The 20748-nt window shown below is 35.3% G+C and overlaps 1 protein-coding gene and 1 non-coding gene across 4 annotated transcripts in view; one reads left to right on the forward strand and one right to left on the reverse strand.

Moving 5' to 3' along the window:
* Positions 1 to 20748, reverse strand: part of TBC1D15 (TBC1 domain family member 15) — a 75514-nt gene that overhangs the window by 19203 nt on the left and 35563 nt on the right. For 2 of the 3 annotated variants that reach the window (XM_025926851.2, XM_086712810.1), the window contains exons 5-11: positions 18345 to 18555; positions 10557 to 10659; positions 8840 to 8890; positions 8344 to 8541; positions 7148 to 7276; positions 6501 to 6604; positions 5385 to 5479 (exon numbers count right to left, since the gene is read on the reverse strand). In XM_025926851.2, the coding sequence (XP_025782636.2) occupies positions 5385 to 5479; positions 6501 to 6604; positions 7148 to 7276; positions 8344 to 8541; positions 8840 to 8890; positions 10557 to 10659; positions 18345 to 18555 (891 nt within the window). The remainder of the gene's footprint in view (positions 1 to 5384; positions 5480 to 6500; positions 6605 to 7147; positions 7277 to 8343; positions 8542 to 8839; positions 8891 to 10556; positions 10660 to 18344; positions 18556 to 20748) is intronic. The other variant, XM_025926852.2, reaches the window with a different exon arrangement.
* LOC112864015 (U6 spliceosomal RNA) lies at positions 19314 to 19417 on the forward strand. The gene has a single exon (XR_003223943.1). It is a non-coding gene; the product is annotated as a U6 spliceosomal RNA (small nuclear RNA).

Raw genomic sequence — 20748 nt, forward strand, 5'->3', positions numbered from 1 at the left:
TACCCTCATGAAGTGTATTTCTTTCCTCTTGTATATTTAAAAGTGACATACCAGGCAGAAAATAAAAAGGGATCAAAAGTGATATATAAAAGTATTTTATAAGGGAAGTACTTCTAGAAACTAATTTTCTAGAAAGAAAATTAGTAAGTTAAAAAAAAAAAACCCTCGTTAAAACCAACTCTCCATTTAACTTATTATGGCTAAAAAAGACAAGCAAAACACAACCACCCTAACAGATCCCACTTTACATTTGCCATCAGTAACCTCATGTGGGCCCCTAATTCTGCCTGGCACTCATGCTCTATTTCCTTCATCCATTCCCTGTCCCCATTCATAGAACTACTTTACATCTTCTCTATCTTTAAGCTTCCAACATGGTATATTCTCCGAACTCTAGCTCTTAGATGAACACCTTGCTTCTTATTTCTGAGAAAACAGAAGTTATCCAAGGAGAACTTCCATAGGTTTCTACTATTTTAACCACATAACTGCATTTGTATTCACACAGTCCCCTTCTCTCCTATCACTCACTCTAAATGAGCTTCCAAGATCGTGGCTAAGTCCAACCCCTCCTCTTGTGCATGAAATCCATACTCTACTGGCTACCCAAGGATGCTGCTCTAGTAATTCTTGTCTCCCTCTCCAGTTTCATGAGTTTTTCTTAGTTTTCAACCATACTATTGTTTCTCTCTTCATAAAAACCTTACTTAACCACACTTTTCCCTCGAATGGCATCCCATTCTGTCTCCATCTGTTTAGAGCAAAACTTCTTGAAAGAGCTGTATATATTGTCTCCAAATCCACTCCTCCCGTTTCCTCCTGAACTCCAATCAGGTTGTCACTTCACCAAAACCTCTCTAATCAAAATCTCCAGTGATCTCAATACCTTGTGCAATGCTCAACCCAAGCCTTCATCTCACTTGACATCCTAGTTACTCCTTATTGAAATACTTTTTTCACTTGACTTCTGGTCAAAACTCTCAGGTTTTCCCTCTTTTTTCTCTGGCTCTTTTCTCAGTCTATTTTGCTGATTTCTCCTAATTGTTCCTGTTTATAAGTTAAAGTACTACCTCAGAAGGGTGCCTGGGTGGCTCAGTCTCTTAAGCATCTGACTTTGGCTCAGGTCATGATCTCACAGCTCTTGAGTTCGAGCCCTGAGTCAGGCTCTGTGCTGACAGCTCAGAGACTGGAGCCTGCTTTGGATTCTGTCTCCCTTCCCCTTCCAGCTCATGCTCTATCTCAAAAGTAAATAAAAAAATTTTTTTAATTAAAAAAAAAAAAGTAACGTACTACCTCAGAGCTCAGTTCTTGGATCCCTCCTTTTCTAAATACACCACTCCTTTGGCAATGTCATCTAGTCCTCCACCATCTATATGCTGATGACCTCTACATTTTTATCTCCAGCCCCCTTCTCTCCCCTGAATTCTAGCCCTATACATATACTTCCAACTCTATATATTAATATATCAACATCCAATAGGCAGTTTCACACTTAACATGTCCAATAAGTTCCAAATATTTCCTTTCAAACTTGCTTCTCTCACAGTTTTCCGTGTCTTAATTAAAAACCTACAATTCCATTCCTCTGGTTACTCACTTTAAAAACTTTGGAGTCATTCTTGAGTCTTTGCTCCCCTTGTCTGACACAGATGCATACGTGTGTGTGTGTGTGTGTGCATGTCTGTGTGTCAAACTTTCAAAATACATATAGAAACCAACGCTGAGATCTCCCATCCATTCATTCCATGCCACCCCTCCCATTCACTTCACTCTAGAGAGCTACATGGGTCTCCTCTTTGCTCTTCTTCAAACGTGTGGAGTTCCTGAAGGACAAACAAGTCTAGACCATGCTGTTCCCCTCTGCCCAGATGCCCTTCGTCCAGATAGCTGCATGGCATACACTCTCTGCTTCTTCAAGTCTCTATTCAAATCTCACTCAAATGCTAGTGCTCTGTATCAACCATCATCTCTTGCCTAAATTACAGCAATAGCCTCACATGATCTATTTCCACCCCTGCCCCCCTACAGCTATTCTCCAAACAGTAGCCAGAGTGATTTGTTTAAAGGTACTATCACTCCTACTAAATATCCTCCAGTGCTTCCCATCACACTCAGAAGAAAAGCTTATGTCTTTACGAAGAACTATAAGGCTCTACGTGATCTGTACCTATTCCTTCATTGTTTCCTCTCTGAACTTCTTACTTTCTATACTCCAGCTCATTCTAACCACACTTACCTCCCTGCTATACTTCAAACATGCAGAGAACCTGGGGTGAAAACTAGTCTTAATATATGTTGTTCCTTTCTACTTGGACTGCCCTTCACCTAGATATCAGCATAGCTCACTCTTCCCCTTTTTCAAGTTTCTACTCAAATACCACTTTTTCAATAAAAGCCTTTTCAGGTCACCCACGTTAAAACTGCAACATGACCGATAAACTTCCTAACATCTTGCCTGATTTTTCTACTTAGCACTTATCACTAACATACCACATGTTACTTATCTTGTTTACTGTCTGTTCTTCCCCACAAGGATAACAGCTCCTTGAGGGTAAGTCTTTTGTCTGTTTTGTTCACTCATGAATAACCAATGCCTAGGGGAGGGCCTAGTACATAAAGGCACTAAATAAATATTTACTGAATGAATGAATGTATGAATGTTTAAAATGTGATTTAAAAAAGATCCCTAGTGATTCTAACATGCAGCCAAAGTTAGAAACCAGTGCTGTAAAGACCAGGATTCCTGGGCCTTCTTATCTGCCTTCCCGCCCCCCCAAATGATATCATCCATTCCCAAGGATGTTTATACTGATAATACCCAAATTTATATCTCCTACCCAGACTGTTGCAGATTACTCAACTAGCCCCTTGACATTCCATTTGTATATCTCACTATAAGGTATATAAGTAATATCTAATTCCATTTCACCATCCCCCATTCTCTTCATCACCATAAAGTAGCACCACCAACTGGCCAATTTCTTTAGTCAAGAAATGTAGTCCCATCCTAAATTCTCTTCTTCTTCATACCCTGCATTTAATACATCAGAAAGTCTTATCGATTGCATCACCAAAATATAAGTTGAATCCACTTATTTATCTACATTTCCACTACTACCATCTCTTAGAGTTCTCTACTAATTGGTCTCCCTGTTCCTACCTGTACCTTGATTCAATCCATTTTTCCATACAACAGAAATACTGATTTTAAAATACAAGCAAAATGGTCTTATTCAAAATGCTCCAATAGTTTCTTTTGATACTTAAAATCCAACACGTTGGCACTAACCACAAGATCTACAGCTTACCTGTGTATTTTTTAATAAAATGAATTGATACCAAAGAAAACAACAACAACAACAACAAAGCTTTTGGCAACCTTTCCCCAAAAAATACTTTTGAGAAAAAGTACTATGGAAAAAGAATCCTTTAAAACCAACTTATTATATATACTTCTACTGGTAGAAAGTATGGTACAGTTGAAAAGTAACTGAATTAAGAATCAGATCTGAGTATGAGTGAGTCTGGGCTATGGAACTAACTAGACAGATGACTAAAGACAATTTACTAACATTTTCTGGGCTTCAATTCTGTTATCTGCTAAACTAAAAATGAAAAAACTGGATGAAAGTATGGCTCAATTCTTTTGATTTGAAATGTTTACATTTTTCCTCCAAACTCCTTGAAGTGAGAATAAGACATAAGAAAGACTGAGAATTATCAGAGCCATTATCACTACTCCCTGAGTTAAAAAAAAAAAAAAAAAAAAAAGGAAGATGACATAGCATGTGAAAAGAAAAGGCTTAATTAAGGGGTGCCTGGCTGGCTCAGTTGGGGGTAGCACACAACTCTCAATCTCGAGGTTGTGAGTTTGAGACCCACGCTGGGTAAAGAGATTACTTATTTATATTAATAAAGACATGCATACACACACACTTTAAAAAAAAAAAAAAGAAAGAAAGAAAAGAAAGTTACTTAATCTGTAAGATCCCTTCCAGTTCAAATATTTTATGTTCAAGCAGGAAAAAACAGTCCATTACCATTTTTTCCTACTGAAAGTGAAAACAGCAGGGGACTTCAGTTGGAAACTTCAGATAATTCCATGCCTCAAGATCCCCAACCTTCTGAGTTAACTGGAGGAAGGACACAGTTTATTCCAGTATAATTTATTTTTTGGAAAAATAAATTCTTTTACAGCCGTAAGTACTGGGGTACCCAGCTGGCTTAGTCGGAGGAGCATGCAACTCTTGACCTCAGGGTTGTGAGTTCAATCCCCATGTTGGGTAGAGATGACTTACACGAACAAATGAAAACCTTATAATCCAAAGTACTATCAAAAAGATCTCATCATTTGTCTTTATGTCTTTACAAAAGCTACCAAATTGTTTATGTTGGGCTTTCTAACTATAATTTGTAGAGATTTTCTTCTTCTATGGGAAGGTGATGTTGAACATGGTGGTAAAAACATTCCCCATCTTTATTTATGAAGCTATAAATAAATCCAAAAGCAATATAAGAATTTAAGAAGTAAATTCCACTACTATCCAAAGCTATCCTAAAATTATGTAGAGGCTAGCTAACAAGATAGTTAAGAGCATTGAAACTGGGTTCTGCTCTTATTAAATCATGTGATCCTGGACAAGTCAATTATACTTTCAATGGTTCAGTTTTCTGTAAAATGGAGATTATCAACTTAAAACTTTAAGACATGTACAGAAGTAACTATGTATTCTTTCAATAACTTACACCAACCTGGCCTTTATCATAAGAGCTAGATGACCCAGTACTTACTCTCTGGAAATAAGTCTAATTCCTTTGATGTAAAATTCTGTCAAGCATCTCTTTTTTTATGAAATAGTTATTCCTAGATGAATTCTTATTCAATTCTCAAACATTAACAAACATTTACTATCTGAAGTCATGTATTAAAAAAATGAATTATATGCATATTTAGCGATGGTCTGGAGGGACACAAACCAATGTCTATCAACTATAGTTATCTCTGTATGACGGAAACAAAACCAATCTTTATTTTCTTCTTTTTGCTTATCTGTAGTTCCTAATTTTTCTATAATAGACACAACTGTTTTTTGTAATAAGGGAGACAATTTAATAAAATTAATTCAATAAGCAAATAAAGTTAAACACTTTTTAAAATTCACATTTGAGAACTGAAAATGAAATATATCAGTACTTATACTGACTGAATTCATATCTTATTAGAAAAGGAACAACCAAGAACATCAAATAAATATTCTAATGTACTCTCCAATTCTGATATCTCTTTTGAGCCCTACTCTGTAGCATATATTTCACTTCTTAAATCCTATCAAGACTTCAATGTAAACCGCTCTCATGCATTTTTAAAATTAGGAAAAAATTACCAATAAGACTTCTATAATCTCTTAACCTCGAATTTCTCTTCTCTTGTTCCTCACTGACAGATTTCCACTGTAGTTTCATCCTGAAGTATTCATCACTACAGAAGACAATTTATACCAAAAAAAGCTATTAGAATACTATATTTTTAAAAATTCTAATTGGGTTTTTATATAAACAATATATCAAAGCATTTATGATGCTAGTCAGATGTGAGGTTATAAATGATAGTAAAATGTTTAAAGTTATGATACATGAGTGAAAACAAAGGAAAAATAACCTTATATTTACCATAAACTTTACTTAAACTACCAGAATATTTACATATGATTTTAAGAAAGCATTTACCTTAATCCTTAATATGATACCTAAAATTATTCTAGTTATTAAATATTTTAACCACTAAAGTTTCTGAATAATTACAAATACAAATCTATAAATTATTTTTTTAATCTGACCTAAGAGTTCCATTTTTCAATCAGTTTTTGCACAAACTTGTTAATGTGAAATATCTTAGGAGGACTGCAAAGGTGTTGAAAGAGAAAGGATGGTCTGAAAATTTAAATACGCACATAAAGATTCCGAGTGAGCTTTAAATCAAAGGCTAAACTGATGAACTGGGAATATGAAGGGTACCTGGAAAGTTCACCTCTGTTTCTTTTCAAGACTGAGAAATTACTTAGAGAAACACTCTTCCAAAAAAATGAAAGATTAGTTTATGTTACAAGAGCATGAGGGAAATAAAGGTAATTAACCTAAATGGTAAATACACTTCTTATGGGCCATTTTTATAATTTCATAATAAATTGTAAAAATTAATCAAGATGAATGATGTATTTAAAAATCCATATCTTATTTTTCATTCATGCAAAATGCTTTTATAAGGGAAGTGGAATTTTTTTTTTTTGCCATCTTTCTACATATTCACCAACACAACTGCAATGTTTGAAATGACTAGTTTGAAATAACTACAGGGCTCATAATTTTTCAATTAAAAAGATGAAAATAAAATTATTTTCCCATACCTTCATCGAATATTTCAAATAGTCATCTAGAAGCACTATACAAATTTGTACGAGTGAATTATTTTAATTTCTCTGATGACAAAAGACCTTACTTACGTTTTTTGTTTTTGTAATTGAGTTCTTTCCTCCTTGGTACTGTCCCAAGGAAAATAGCCCAGAAGAAATTTCCATGCCTGCTTTCTCAATGCATGACTAAGCCCCTAAAGAAAACATGCATATTAAACGTATTCGTAAAAAGTATGCAATACTTTTAAGTTCACAAAACTTGCATATAAATATACAGTAAGACTAATATTTAAAAGATAGTTTTATATATAAAAATAGCTCAACTCAATGAATACTACACCTTGTTCCTGACCTCCAGATTCAGACGATGTTAAGTAGCTGCCAGAAAACTTCAACAATGCAGAGTATACAGTAGATTATATAGAAGTCAGAGGGACTGATTAGTCTTTCTAAGCCCTATCTTACTAGATAAGGAAACTACCACTGGGGTACATATATGCCTCCTTCACATAACCCACAGAACTTCCAGTAAAGAAGACTATCTTTCCCTAGACTTAATGGTATCTTCCCCCACTCAACCTTCAGGGACATCAAAGGGACCTCACTCTGTCCTACAGGGATTATAAGACATCATTTATCAAAAAGGAATTCATTCCCTGACTCCCCAAACACCTCCCATAAAGAAAGAAAACTTAAATATCAGCAGTTTCAAATATCATCCCTATTAAGGTATTTACCCCTCTAAATATCATCTGCTTCATATTATCGACATTTAAAATTCTTCCTTCAGAATCAATGTTCTTAGTCCACTCTTCCAGGGATACTGGCTCTCTCCTTTGAACAACAGGTCGTTCTCCCAAATCAATCTAAATTAAGAAAATAAGGAATGAGGAGTACACTTTTTTAACCAGTGAAATGAAATAAAGGTATATAAAAATTAAAATAAATACCATTTATTACTGACATGATTTCTAACATTTCTAATATCTTCCTTTATTTTCCAATGTTCAACTTATGAACTATAACAGCATTCCATACATTTTCCTTCCCACTAAACATATAAATAACAGGGTTATAAATTCAGAGATAGGAGTACATTTGCAATTTTGAGTTTCAATTATGTAAGTATAAAACATTCAACATGTAAATTCCTTAAGAGACCCTTCAAATTAAATGGTATACTATATTATTTAAAAAGACAGTACTATTCCACTAATCATATTCTAAAATTAGCTTTTCTTCCAAACTAAAATTTGTAGCTCTCAGAAGTGATTCATGATCCATTAGCTCCACTTGGTATTTTCTACAGTTTTTTAATTCAATTAACAGATGTTGGTAATTTTAAAGTGCCATCTGCAAGATAAGCCTTTTAAGTATTACAATTTAGATATTTATAGCATTCTAACTATGTACAGCCTAAACTTGTAGCGAATTCAAAAGTCTTGTTGAGCATTTATAAAGATCTGCCATAATTCCGGGCTAAAGATCCATCTTACTTAAAAAAGAAAAGATTGATAGGAGAATAAAAGCCTCAGAGTAGTGTCCTGACTAGCTGCCTCTGGCACCTACTGAGAAAAACATATAAACTAGAACAGAACTAGGAACAATATGCGAGGCACACTATTCTCTCACTGCTACACACTCAAGGAAACAAACAACCTGTTCATTATTATCAAAAAGTGATAAAAGAAAGATCCAACTTAATTAACAAAGTGTAAGCAGTAACTGATGAAGACCAACCCAAGAATTTGGTGGCAGAACAAGTACTAGTTGTTAGAATATGTAAGTTAGCAAAAAAGTTGTAAGAAAGAATTATGAGAAAGAGGCAGATATAACCAAAATTGAGTTTCCATTTCTAGCACATCCAGTGCATGTTTCAAAAGGATTTCTCTTGCTAGAATATAGAGCTATGTTCATATAAATCTCCACTCACCCTTGTGATGACTTCAAATCCTGGTTCTTCTTGTTGATTTATCTTTAAACCTGGAATAGCATCACTAAGAAAATCTGCCATTTCTGATGGTGGTCGTTGATGTGTAGAGGGATCACTGCCTCTCAAACTATCAAAAATGTAGTTTGTGACTTTGGAAAATCCTACCATAGTTGCTGTATAAGGGTCCTTTTTAATTTTCTATGTAGTAAGAAGAAAAACATTAGCATTATTAATTCAAATCGAGAATGAAAATACCTTCTGATGGGCAAAAGGGCAATGTTTTTTAAAGGGGGGAAATCAGAACTAAAACAGCATTCTAAGATTATCTTGAATTTTTTTTTTCTGGAAAGAAAAATTTGTATTTTCTGAGGCAATTTTTCATTTGGTTAAAATAGTATATAAACAGCAAGTTAATGCTACTGATTGAATTCCAGATAAACAAATGATTTGCAGACTTATTTGATCTGCATACATCACAAATATATGCAGCGCTTACTTTCCACTGATGCATGGCCCACAACAGCTTTCTTCTGTCTAGCAGTCCTGCCTTCACAAAAAAAATATTTCTTGAAGTGTGCAGAACCAAACTAGTCTAACAGAAAATATTGAATAGCTAAGTTTCAAAGCTCATAATATTTAAATATTAACTGACATTTTAATCTAATTACAGTAAAACCTTACTTTGCGAGCATAAGTCATTCTGGAAACATGCTTGTCATCCAAAGCACTCTTGTATCACAAAGCAAATTTCAAGAACCAGTGGCTCAGTTGTGATGTGACATTGGGCGTCATGTACTATTTCTACTGCAAGACATCACTCGTTTATCAAGTTAAAATCTATTAAAAACGCTTGCTCATTTTGCAGAACACGTTACTCGCAATCTAAGGTTTTACTGTATAAGGTTAATAAAATCATGCCAGTGAGTGTAATCTGTTCTGGACAGTGCTGCCCTGGAAAACAGCTAAAGGTTTTTCTATTGCTAGGATTACTTCTAAATCCCAAACTGCCTGCTTATTCATATTTAGTAAAATTAGTTACTTTTTAAAGGTCTAACTTTTAAATGATTATTTTCACATAAGAAAAACTTTTTTCACTTTTTACTTTAATTGGTGTCTAGCTGTCTTGTCCTCCTTCCTCAAAAGTTCTCTCTTTATCTTGTTATCTTCATTCAGAACCAAGAAGAGACACAGTAAGCACTGTGACACAGTGAGCACTCAAACATTTTTTGAATAAGTGAATAAACAAAGATTTCATTAGTTTACATAAAAATCTGAGTGAAAAATAAATTAACTTTATTTCTGCCTGTGCTAAGTGAATTATTTTTAGTCAAATGTAAGAATATACTCAAATACTTTAAGGGGGATTAGATTATCATGACCCTAAATGAACCTACTTAAATGGAAAATAAAAATTCAGGTGCGCCTGGCTGGCTCGGTCGGTTGAGCAGCCGACTTCAGCTCAGGTCATGATCTCACGGCTCGTGAGTTTGAGCCCCACGTCGGGCCCTGCGCTGACAGCTCAGAGCCTGGAGCCCACTTCGGATTCTGTGTCTCCCTCTCTCTCTGCCCCTCCCCTGCTCGTGCTCTCTCTCTCTCAAAAGTAAATAAAAATAAATAAATGAAAAAAAAATTCAAACCATATTGTTAAGTTTATCACTAATGAATTCAAAGTGGCTTACCCAGTAACCTTTCACCTGATTCAAACAGTGAAAGCTGTAACAATAAAAATCTAATGTCCAATTTCAGAATTACAACAAAGGGGAAAATTGTTTTAATGGTAACTAAGAACCAAAGAAGCTTCTGACTCTTAAAAATAAATGCATATTATTTCTAAAAATTATGGAGAATAGGGTCACTGGGGTGGCTCAGGTGGTTAAGTGTCTGACTCCTGATGACAGCTCAGGTTATAATCTCACGGTCCGTGAGATCAGGCCCCACACTGGGCTCTATGCTGAGAGTGCACAGCTTGCTTGAGATTCTCTCTCTCTCTCCCTCTCTCCCTGTCCCTCCCCTACTTGTGCTTACCCACTCTCTCTCAAAATAAATAAAAACTTTTTAAAGACTTACGAAGAATAGTTTCATAAAGTTTACACATAGAGAGGCACTTGCCCATTCCATATAATCTCTGAGAAAGTAAGAGGTGGGAGGATATAAAATAATGCAATCAGATTAATAGATTAATAGATTAATACAAAATAGATTAAGAAACATACTTGTATTAAACCATAGGCAGGTTCATCAAGAAGATTTTCAAATGACTGTGAAAGACTCTTATTCTGACAATTCACAAGAAGTGTTCTTTTATCCTGTGGAGATCTGTAATAAAAGAAGGGATCTGTAGAAAACACTAGCACAGTCGATCAATTACTACCTGAATAATTATTAATGCCTAGTTACTTTTACCCCAAAACTCAAATGTCCACTTCTAGAACTGTTTCCCATTAATACAATATTAGCAACTATTTAGGAACTATCTTAAATGAGCTCCAAAACTACGTGAAACAGGAAATACTAAATTAACAAATACAAAAGGACTAAAGCATATTTTTATTCTAGGTAAAGCCAAGAGGACTAAGTTGTAATGAACTCAAATTTTTGTTTATAACTATAATAGAAAAGCCTAACAAATATATCTGCCTTTGTTATCATGAAAATTTTTTAATGTTAAAACACACTTTAGGATTCATCAGTATATTTAATATGTACAATACAGGAAAATGTCCTATTTGGAAAGGGTTTCCAACTTCATTCCAGAGACTGGTAATACTACATTATAAGGTATTTAAAAACACAAGATAAAATAATTATTTGTTAAAGATCATTAATTATGCTAACATAATTATAAACACATACAAAATTATTAACAAAGTTATAAGGTACGGTTCAGGTACAGTATGTCTAGTTCTGGCTTAAGCTCTAGAAGCAAGTTTTTCTTCACATTTCTTAATAACTACAGAATAAATCTTTTCCAAATAGACATCTAATTTCAAGTAATCAGATGAATTATCCAGTCTTTTTTCTATTCAGTAAGTTTCATACCTTAGTAAGTTAGCTATAATAAAGCCACAACTTTTCTGTTTAAAATAAAACTTAAATGTGTTATGTTACTGCTATCTACTTCTAGTTTATTATAAATGTTTGAGATAAGAACTTTAATAACAGTTATCTCTTCCCAATTCTAACATAAAAGGATGCAACAGCAATGCTAGAGGGGATATGAACTCCAAATCAGGATCTTATTCTTACACATTCAGAAACAACAGTTGTCTTCAGAGACAACAGTAGCTTAATAAGCTCCTTGGCTTTTTAAGGAGCTGAGGTTGAGTCATTTGAGGCAGAAAAAAAATAACTTTTAAAATGCTCAATTTTCATTAAGTGTTATGTTTCTGAACACTTATTGGGATTATGCTTAATATGAAGACCTATATGTTCTCACAAGGCATTTTTTAATGGTAAGTCTTTTAAATGTAGCACCAGAAAAAGAAAAGTAACTAACAGAGCAATACACTTTGTCCTGGCACAATGCAACTAGCACTATGGTTATTATTTTTTTCTAACGATAAATTGAGTCAAATTATTTCTTTAAAATCCAAATAAAAAAATTATCACGAAAGTCAAAACATGACTATGCATGTATAAAGGGAACAGATATGTAACCTGTACCTATCTGGCCTCAGAGAATTATACTATTGCTCCAGATTTAACACTGTAATCAAGAAATTAGTGATGGAAAGAAGAAATGACTGCCTAAACCAATACACAACCACTCTTTTAAAAAGAAAGGATTTCACTTTTTATACCCAATGCTCTGTGATGAGGGGCTGGGAAAAGTTCTGAGAGAAAAGACATAAAAAATTTAAGATTTGGTTGCCCTTAGCTAAAGAAATCAACAGAAACATTTTTTAAAAGTACATTGGTCAAAGGACAAGTTGTATACTGCTAGGCAACTGCAGAACTCCTCAAAAGGAGAGCTGGCATTCCAGAAGAATGTTACACTTCCACCTGCCAGGTTAACACACTGATTTAATTTGGAAAGATCAAATATTATGGATTTGTATGTATGTATTCTGGAAATATAATGGATTCTGGGAAGTTGACATCTTATGACAACATTATTCAAGACTTTCAAACTCACTGCAGCAGCAAGACAAAACTTTTAATCATGTTAACATCAGCAATTCTATTAGAGCCTACTAAAGCGCTTAAAGAAAACCATAGTCTAATATCACAAGTATAGAAGTAGATCTACTGTAAATTCAGAAGTATTTTTCAGGCTTTGGAATGAGCCTCTCCCAAGGGCCTCAGAATACATTCTGAAATGGTAATAGATGAAGAATGCTTTGTGTGCTGAGATGTGGTGGTAACTATTTTCCATTGCTACTGAGAATGGACCAATATGGAAAGATTAAGAAAGAAATAAAAATATCATTGCAAAGGCTATCAGTCAAAAAAGTTAATAAAAATAAAAAGGTGCAGAATATTTACAACAAAACTATATATATGATACTCTATTTTACACATATGTCTCAAAGGGAATAAATGAAGGTCTATAACCTAATCTTATAAATGGTATTATATGATGATACAACCAATTTGGCTTTTTAGGGATTATCTTACTGTGTGGATATTATATATTAATGTAAAAATGTCCCAATATACAAATTAATTTTACTGGAACCTCTGTGTTACAACCTTCATTCATATCCTAGCAACCAACTTGGTTCCAGAAAGGTAACATAAATGTACTTGTGATTCATTCTTTACTTGAGTATCACGTTTTAAATGGTAATAAATCAAAGATCACTAACAAACATCAATGAATGGAGCAATGAATGTTTTTCGCCAGAGATAAGAAAACCATCTGAGAAATAACAAGTCTAAAGAAGCTGGCCTATTTTGCACTGACTGATCTGAGACTGAAAGAAGGACTGTGCATAGCTGGCCCAGCCTTGTTCTCACTCTTAACAAGGCGGCACATCCCCACTGCATTCACAACTTCTGTTCATCTGTATGGTAAGGCCCTTAATTCATTAGGGGGAAGTATTAAGAAGGTAAGATGGCCACAAACGCAAGCCACATTATTCAACTTACGTTAAACAGAGAAAAAAGAGAATATAGTCTGCTTCTCTCTGTTGGTTTTGAATTGAGAAGAAGACAAGAAGAGTGACCCTGGCAGAGCCTGCCTGACATGCCACTGAGGTTGTGGAACTACTATTCTTCCTTCTGGCCTCTACAACAATCTCTGACCACAGGAACATGATTCTGGAAACATTATTTTGCTTAAGACAACAGCTCTCGGGACAGGAAATGAGACTGCCATGGCCAACATGTAGTAGAGTAAAAACCTCAGAATATTTGGGAATTTTCATTTCTTTGGAGTTCAACTTAATGGAGAATTCCATTTATTTAGATCATAACTAATAAAGAACAAGTATCTTTAATATGTCCCTAAGAATCTAATAGAGATGACTTATACAGATATGGAATTTTTACAATATTAGTGACAGTTTATTTGGAGTATCTGTATTCTACCACTTGGACTCGACATATAATCTCTGGTGAACTCTCTATGGCACAATATAATTGGGTATAATTTACGATAGGAAAGAGAATAGGAAGGGTTTATTTTTAACTTAGGGTATAGAGGGGCCTTGAAGATAAAATATTTGATGAACTATTCTTACACATTTCAGACCATTCAGGGGGCAAAGAGTAAATTAGCCCCCAGTGTCACAGAAGGATACAGAGTAGAGAAGTGGCTAGTATTAGGGGTATAGTTTTCGACAGACTCACTTTAAGCTATCTCTTCCCCCCAGAACAGTCATATCCCTGGTTGACTATAAATTTAATAAAGCCCAAAACGGGGGGGGGGGGGGGGAGAGAAAGTATAGGGAGGGCAGTCTCCTCTGGTAGGTTTTTCTCTTTGACCAGGTCACTAAAGGTTGCAATTAATCATTGATGCTCACATCACATCCCCTTTATCCTCCCCTTAATTTCATTCCCTCTCAAAGCTTCAATTACTACTGACACACAAAAAACTTACAAATTATCCTATTATATGCTCTCACAGTGCTACATATCTCTTATTTGGAGCACTTATTATAGCTGAAATGTTACATTTATTTGTATAAGTAATGTTTGTTTTTCCCACAACAGTACAAACTTCATGAAGGCAGGGGCCATATCTTTTTTGATTACTGCTCTTTCCAGCAGTTAGCACAGTACTTCCAGGACATAAGTGCTCCTCAAAACTCAATGAATGAAACACACACACACACACGCACACACTCACAGAGGAACACCATTCCCATGGCTTCGTGTTTTCAAGTGGAAATACGCACATCTATTAAACGAACTCTCCTTCACTAGGACATACTTGATTACTGAGATCAGAAAAGAGTAAGGTGCATGCTTGACATAAATAACCCCTGTGAATTATTATGATGCTTATCTAAGCCTCACCAATAATGATATTTTTACCATCATGTCTGATTCCTGTATTTACTCCTGTTTCCTTTTCTGTATTAGTAAAGAAGTTTCATTTACAACTCTCATCAAAATAGCACTTGAATGTGGTACAACACACATTCAAGTACCCATACTCTTATAAGCACTTAAGTGATTGTTCAGTCTCTTTTTGAACTTATCCAGGATAGAAAACTGTCTAACCCCTGAGCTACAACCTGTTACCTTCTAATTGCTCTTTGGACCCATGCAAAACAAATCTGCAATATATTTCTTATAACAACCCTTTCAAAATTATTTGTAGAATTGGTAAGTACTGTTTCATTTATTAATTCAACTGAGATTTACTGTGCAAGTATTATGTGCCAGCACTGTGGCTAGGAACCTAGAGGAGAAAATATAAACAAAACAGATGCAAGCCCTGCCTTTGTAGACATACATTCTAGAGTAGAACATTTAAAAAAGTAAACAGATAAAATTATTCAATTAAGAGCTATGAAGGAAGCAAACAAGGGAATGAGACAATGAAATAGAATGGGGATGGGAACCTACATTACACGGGAGAGGAGACATCCAGGAAAGCTGCTGTGAGGAAGTGACATTACACTGAGACCTTAGGGATCAGAAAGGGAGAAGAATATGCCAAGCAAAAGAGAGAACATACATATAGGACTCTAACACTGTCTGTCCACAGTCTGGGGCATTTCAGCAACTGAAAGAAAATCATATGGCTACAATATAAAAGAGAATGGCATAAGATGAGGCTTAAGAGGTAAACAGAGCCTGGGTAGCTCAGTCAATAGAGCATCCAGCTCTTGATTTCGGCTTGGGTCATGATCTCGGCGTTGTGGGATCATATGCACTGAGCATGAAGCCTAAGATTCTCTCTCTCTCCTGCTCACGCACTCTATCAAAAATTTTAAAAACAGAAAGAGATAAAGTTAATAAGGCAAGGCAGGATCTCACTGACCATTTTAAGAGGTTTCGATTGTATTTAATGTTGCACCCAAACTCCTTTTGTTCAAGTTAAATCCCTACATCCTTCTAATGTTTTCCACGATACCACTTTGATCCTTCTCATTACATTACTCATCTTTTCCATATAGTATAAATAGTCTAACACATTTAAAATGCAATATTTAGGGGTGCCTGGGTGGCTCAGTTAAGCATCTGACTCTTGGTTTTGACTCAGGTCATGATCCTAGGGTTGTGGAATCAACCCTCATCAGGCTCTGCACTAGACATGGTGCCTACTTGGAATTCTCTCTCTCTCTCTCTCTCTCTCTCCCCCCCCCACTGCCCTTCCTCTGCATTTGCAAGTATGTGCACACACCCTCTAAGTAGAAAAAGAGAGAGACAGACAGATAAAATGCTTAAAACCAATCCTAGTTCTCCAAAGACCATTAAAGAGCAGAAAGGAACTACCACTTCATCCTAATACTATGCTTTAATCAATGGTCTCAGATTGAATCAACTTCGTAGTGACAGTTACATCACAACACTGATTGATACAGAGCCCGCTATGGTACTAAAACCCCCTAACACCTGCTATTCAACAGCCAAACCTTTGCCCTCCTGAAATCTACTTATTAATAAGTCCCTGGGTAGTAACCTATTCAGAGCTTCTTTCTTCAAGATCTAAGACCCACATATTGCCAACCAGGCTGGACTTTCTTATGGATATTAGTCTGAGCAATATGATTAGTGCCAGTCAGAGATGGGTCAACATGGTAGGGGGAAGAATTTCATATCACAAAACACAGCCAAACAATGAGAAAGAATGAAATCCTGCCATCTGCAGCAACGTGGATGGAACTGGAGGGTATTATGTCAAGTGAAATAAGTCAGTCAAAGAAAGACAAGTATCATATGTTTTCACTCATGTGGAACTTGACAAACCTCACCGATGACCATGGGGGAAGGGAAGGGAAAAAAAAATAGTTACAAACTGAGAGCACTGAGCAGGGCACTTGTTGGGATGAGCACTGGGTGTTATATGTAAGCGATGAACCACGGGAATCTATCCCCAAAACCAAAAGCACACTGAACACATTGTATGTGAGCCAACTCGACAATATATTAGAAAGAAAAAGAAGAAAGAAAAAGAAAGAGAGAAAGAAAGAGAAAGAGAGAGAGAGAGAGAGAGAGAAAGGGAGAAAGGGAGAAAGGGAGAAAGAAAGAAAGAAAAAGAAAGAAAGAAAGAAAGAAAGAAAGAAAGAAAGAAAGAAAGAAAGAAAGAAAGAAAAGAAAAGAAAAGAAAAGAAAAGAAAGAAAACACAGCCAAAATCTCCCAACTTCTGGATCACTCCTGGATTTAGATAATCTAAAATTAGGCATCATGTTACTCTATTATAAAGTGACAACATTATAACAAGGTTAACAATCATCCCTACAGTTCCCCAAACTAAAAAGCTCAACTTCTCCCTTCTTCTTACCTCCACATACCCACTCAATCACAAAATCAAACTCTAAATATTTTTCTCCAATACTTCTATCCTTCCTGTCACTCTCCTCATTCATGCCACTATAATCTCATCTAGATGACTGGAACAACTGGGTAAAATGATTTTAGTAGGTCCTTCATGCTCTAGCCTTTACTCAGCTCTCTGGCCTGATCTTTACATTTGGTACCTTCTGTTCCCCTACTATGTTGCCCTGTGATACCAACTACTCTGTTCTCTACTTACATCATGTTTTATACATTTCCTTCCATCTAAAACCTCTCTCCTCCAATTATCTCCTCTTCATGCTAACATTCACTCGTCAGGTCTCAACACATACTACTTACTTCCTCCAGAAAGCCTTCCCTGACCCCTACCCAACTGGCTAAATGAGGGACCCTTCCTCCCTTCCTGGGAGCCCCAAAGTACCTTGTACTGTATCTTAGTTCTTGCGATGTATTGCCATTTACTGGCTGGCATCCTTCACAAGACCATATGCTCTCAGGTATCTAGGAAAAGCCTATTGTGTTCACTACTATCTATCAAGCAATTAGCACAGTCCTCAGAAATTTAATAGATAACTAAAATATATTTGTTAGGAGTGAAGGCAAGAAAGAGTATGTGTGTACAAATGCACATGGGGTGAATAAATAGAAGACAAAAAGATTTTTGGAAAGTGAGAAAGCCCTGTCTTCCACACTTATAATAATTTTATAAAGGCCGTAGGTTTGCCAGATCTAATTTGCAACATTACAAATAAAATTCTATCTTAAACAGATAATATGCAATAAAATATAAATTAAATAAATATGTAATCCATAAATTACTGATGCATCGTTTAAATGTGTATAAAAAATACTGGACCACTCTTCTTTAGAACAGTAATAAGGTGATACATTGCAGATCCAAAGTACTAAAATGGCAAAATTTTATTCAATCATTCATCCAAAGCAGTCAATATCCCAGAAAGAACAAAGCTGCTTGAGCCCTCATCTACACACAGGTCCCTGATGCCCAATGACAAGTAAAAATTGTTTGCCTTGGGACCAATATAACAATCCAGTTTCAATAAGTAGAAAATAATTTGATACTTACTCACACAATACCACATATTTTTCAAGAGAGTCAATCAGTAGTTTGCTATCTCCTTGATGAAAGTGCAGAGCAGGGAGAACGACGTCATCCTTTAGACAGAATACCAAATACGACCAGCCCATACCCTCTTTGTTTTGCTTGATTGATTTCAGGTCTGTCAAACTGAACAGGAATGACCATTTGCTTTTCCCATTTCTATGACTTGGAGCATCTTAAAAACAAGAAAGTGGGGCAAAATATTTTTGTTCACCTTTTTAAAAGGTACTGACAGCGCTCTTCATGACTGCCTAACAGATACCTGCTGAACCTAGGGAATGACTATAGCATTCATATTACAGGCTTCTACCTGTATTAGAAATGGCAACATACATTTTCTTAAAAGAATAGTTTCTTAAATAATTATCTTACTTGCATACAGAGTGAAAAAAATGTTATCCCTATTTAAAATATAAGCTTTGCCCAAAAATGACTATGGCTTTGGAAGCAGGCAGGCTGGATTCAAACTGCAGCTTTACCAACTTACTAACTGAATGATCTGGGGCAAATAACTGATTCTCTCTGAGCCTTAGTTTTCATCTGTAAAATGGAGATAATTATACTTACCTCCCAATGTTATTCTAAGAATTAAAAGAGATAATACTTGTCAACTAACTAGCGTGGTGCCAATTATATAGCAAACACTCAATAAATGTTCATCTTTTCCACTGCCCCCTCCCCTCAAATACAAATGGCATGATGCTCTTGGAGTCATTAAAAACAAAACAAAAAAATCTTTACTTCCTCACTTCCTTTTGCAATTACTTTTACTAGACTATATTGAGTGAAGGTAAAGGTAAGTACACTGGTACAAAAAAATAACATTGGAGAAATATACAGACAGACATTTTAATTGCAAAACCCCAAAGAGCAGTGGAGAATTGAGGACGAAAATATAAGTAAGCTGTGAGTGCTTCAAAGAGAATGAACACAGTGCCCGCTTCAGCAGCACATACACTAAAACTAGAACAGCACGGAGATTAGCACGGCCCCTATGCAAGGGTGACACGCAAACTCGTGAAGCATCTGACATTTACAAAAGAGAGAATGAACATATTCAATCATCTTACTACATCAACCATCTACTAAATTAAGACCTCAGTTCAACCCAAACTATAGTAACGTAAAATAAAGCATTTTCTGAGTTTGTGGGCTATTTACAGAAGCTTAAAATCCTAGGTTTGTGAACAGTGTAATAACAAGCAGCTTAATAAATACCTAAATAAAAATTTAAAGAACAAGAGGGTAAAATGTTTCCTACTATTATTTGTAATTCTTATCCAAAAATGCCATTTTGACCTGTTTAAACTCCAACATAAGCATGTCATGTCTCTGAAATTTTAAGAAACCATTTCTCTAATGTTATTTCCTAAGAAGTGCTGCACTGTCCTGTAATGCAAGGTCTTAATTAACTCGATCCCACACTACCAACTGCACAAACATAAAACTACATAGAAGATATGTGCTTATAGAACTTGATCAAAGGGTAGATCAGTGTTGACCTGCACATATGTCACCTTCCTATATAGTCAGAACACCATAGCTCCATCACCTCCAACAAGATCTCCTAAATTGACACAAAGAAATCTACCGCTCACAGAACCTCTACCTACAAGGATTACAGGCACCATCACTTTTTCATGGACACTTAAACAAGTATCATTTGAAAGGAAGTCCAGAAAGGCTGAGTAACTTAACTATGCAGTGACCTGCCTAGGTTCCATACCAGTTTAGATAGTGAACACATATCCAAGTCTGGTACTGGATTAAATACTATGTGCCCATTTGACTACTGTACATCCTATTTCACTGGAATTTATATCACAGAGCTCGTAACATCACTACAAGCTAATATCAAAGTGAGAACAATTCTAATTTCCAATGTCTTCCTAAATCATTTACATGTGACTGTGTCTGGACTACCTAGAAAGGATACATACTACTAGGTATTTGCAAAGACCAAAAATATTTTCAAAGCAATGAAGAACTAGACAGACAATTTTTTTTAATTAAATTCTTAAATTACACAAAAAGAATCTAAATTAATGCCAGAAAACCATGTTAATACATGCAAGCTATATGAATTATCAGGAGTTTGTACATATTCAAAAGTAAAAATTTTACACAGATTTTCCCACATTAATGGAAAAAATACATCACATATGAAATACGAAATATTCATGTATAGAAAATGCCTCACACATTTCCTCACTTGAAGCTCTAATAAACAGTGAAAAAAACATTACAATTCAATTCTAGAAGTCCTTTTACTTGAACATAGTAAGATTCATGAGAACAAGAACTTTATTTTATTCACAATTATATTCCCAATATCTAGAGGAGTGACTAGCACATAGCAGGTACTCTA

Source organism: Puma concolor, chromosome B4, assembly GCF_028749965.1.
Source record: "Puma concolor isolate L17-30 chromosome B4, mPumCon1.1.hap2, whole genome shotgun sequence".
Classification (NCBI taxonomy): Eukaryota; Metazoa; Chordata; class Mammalia; order Carnivora; family Felidae; genus Puma; species Puma concolor.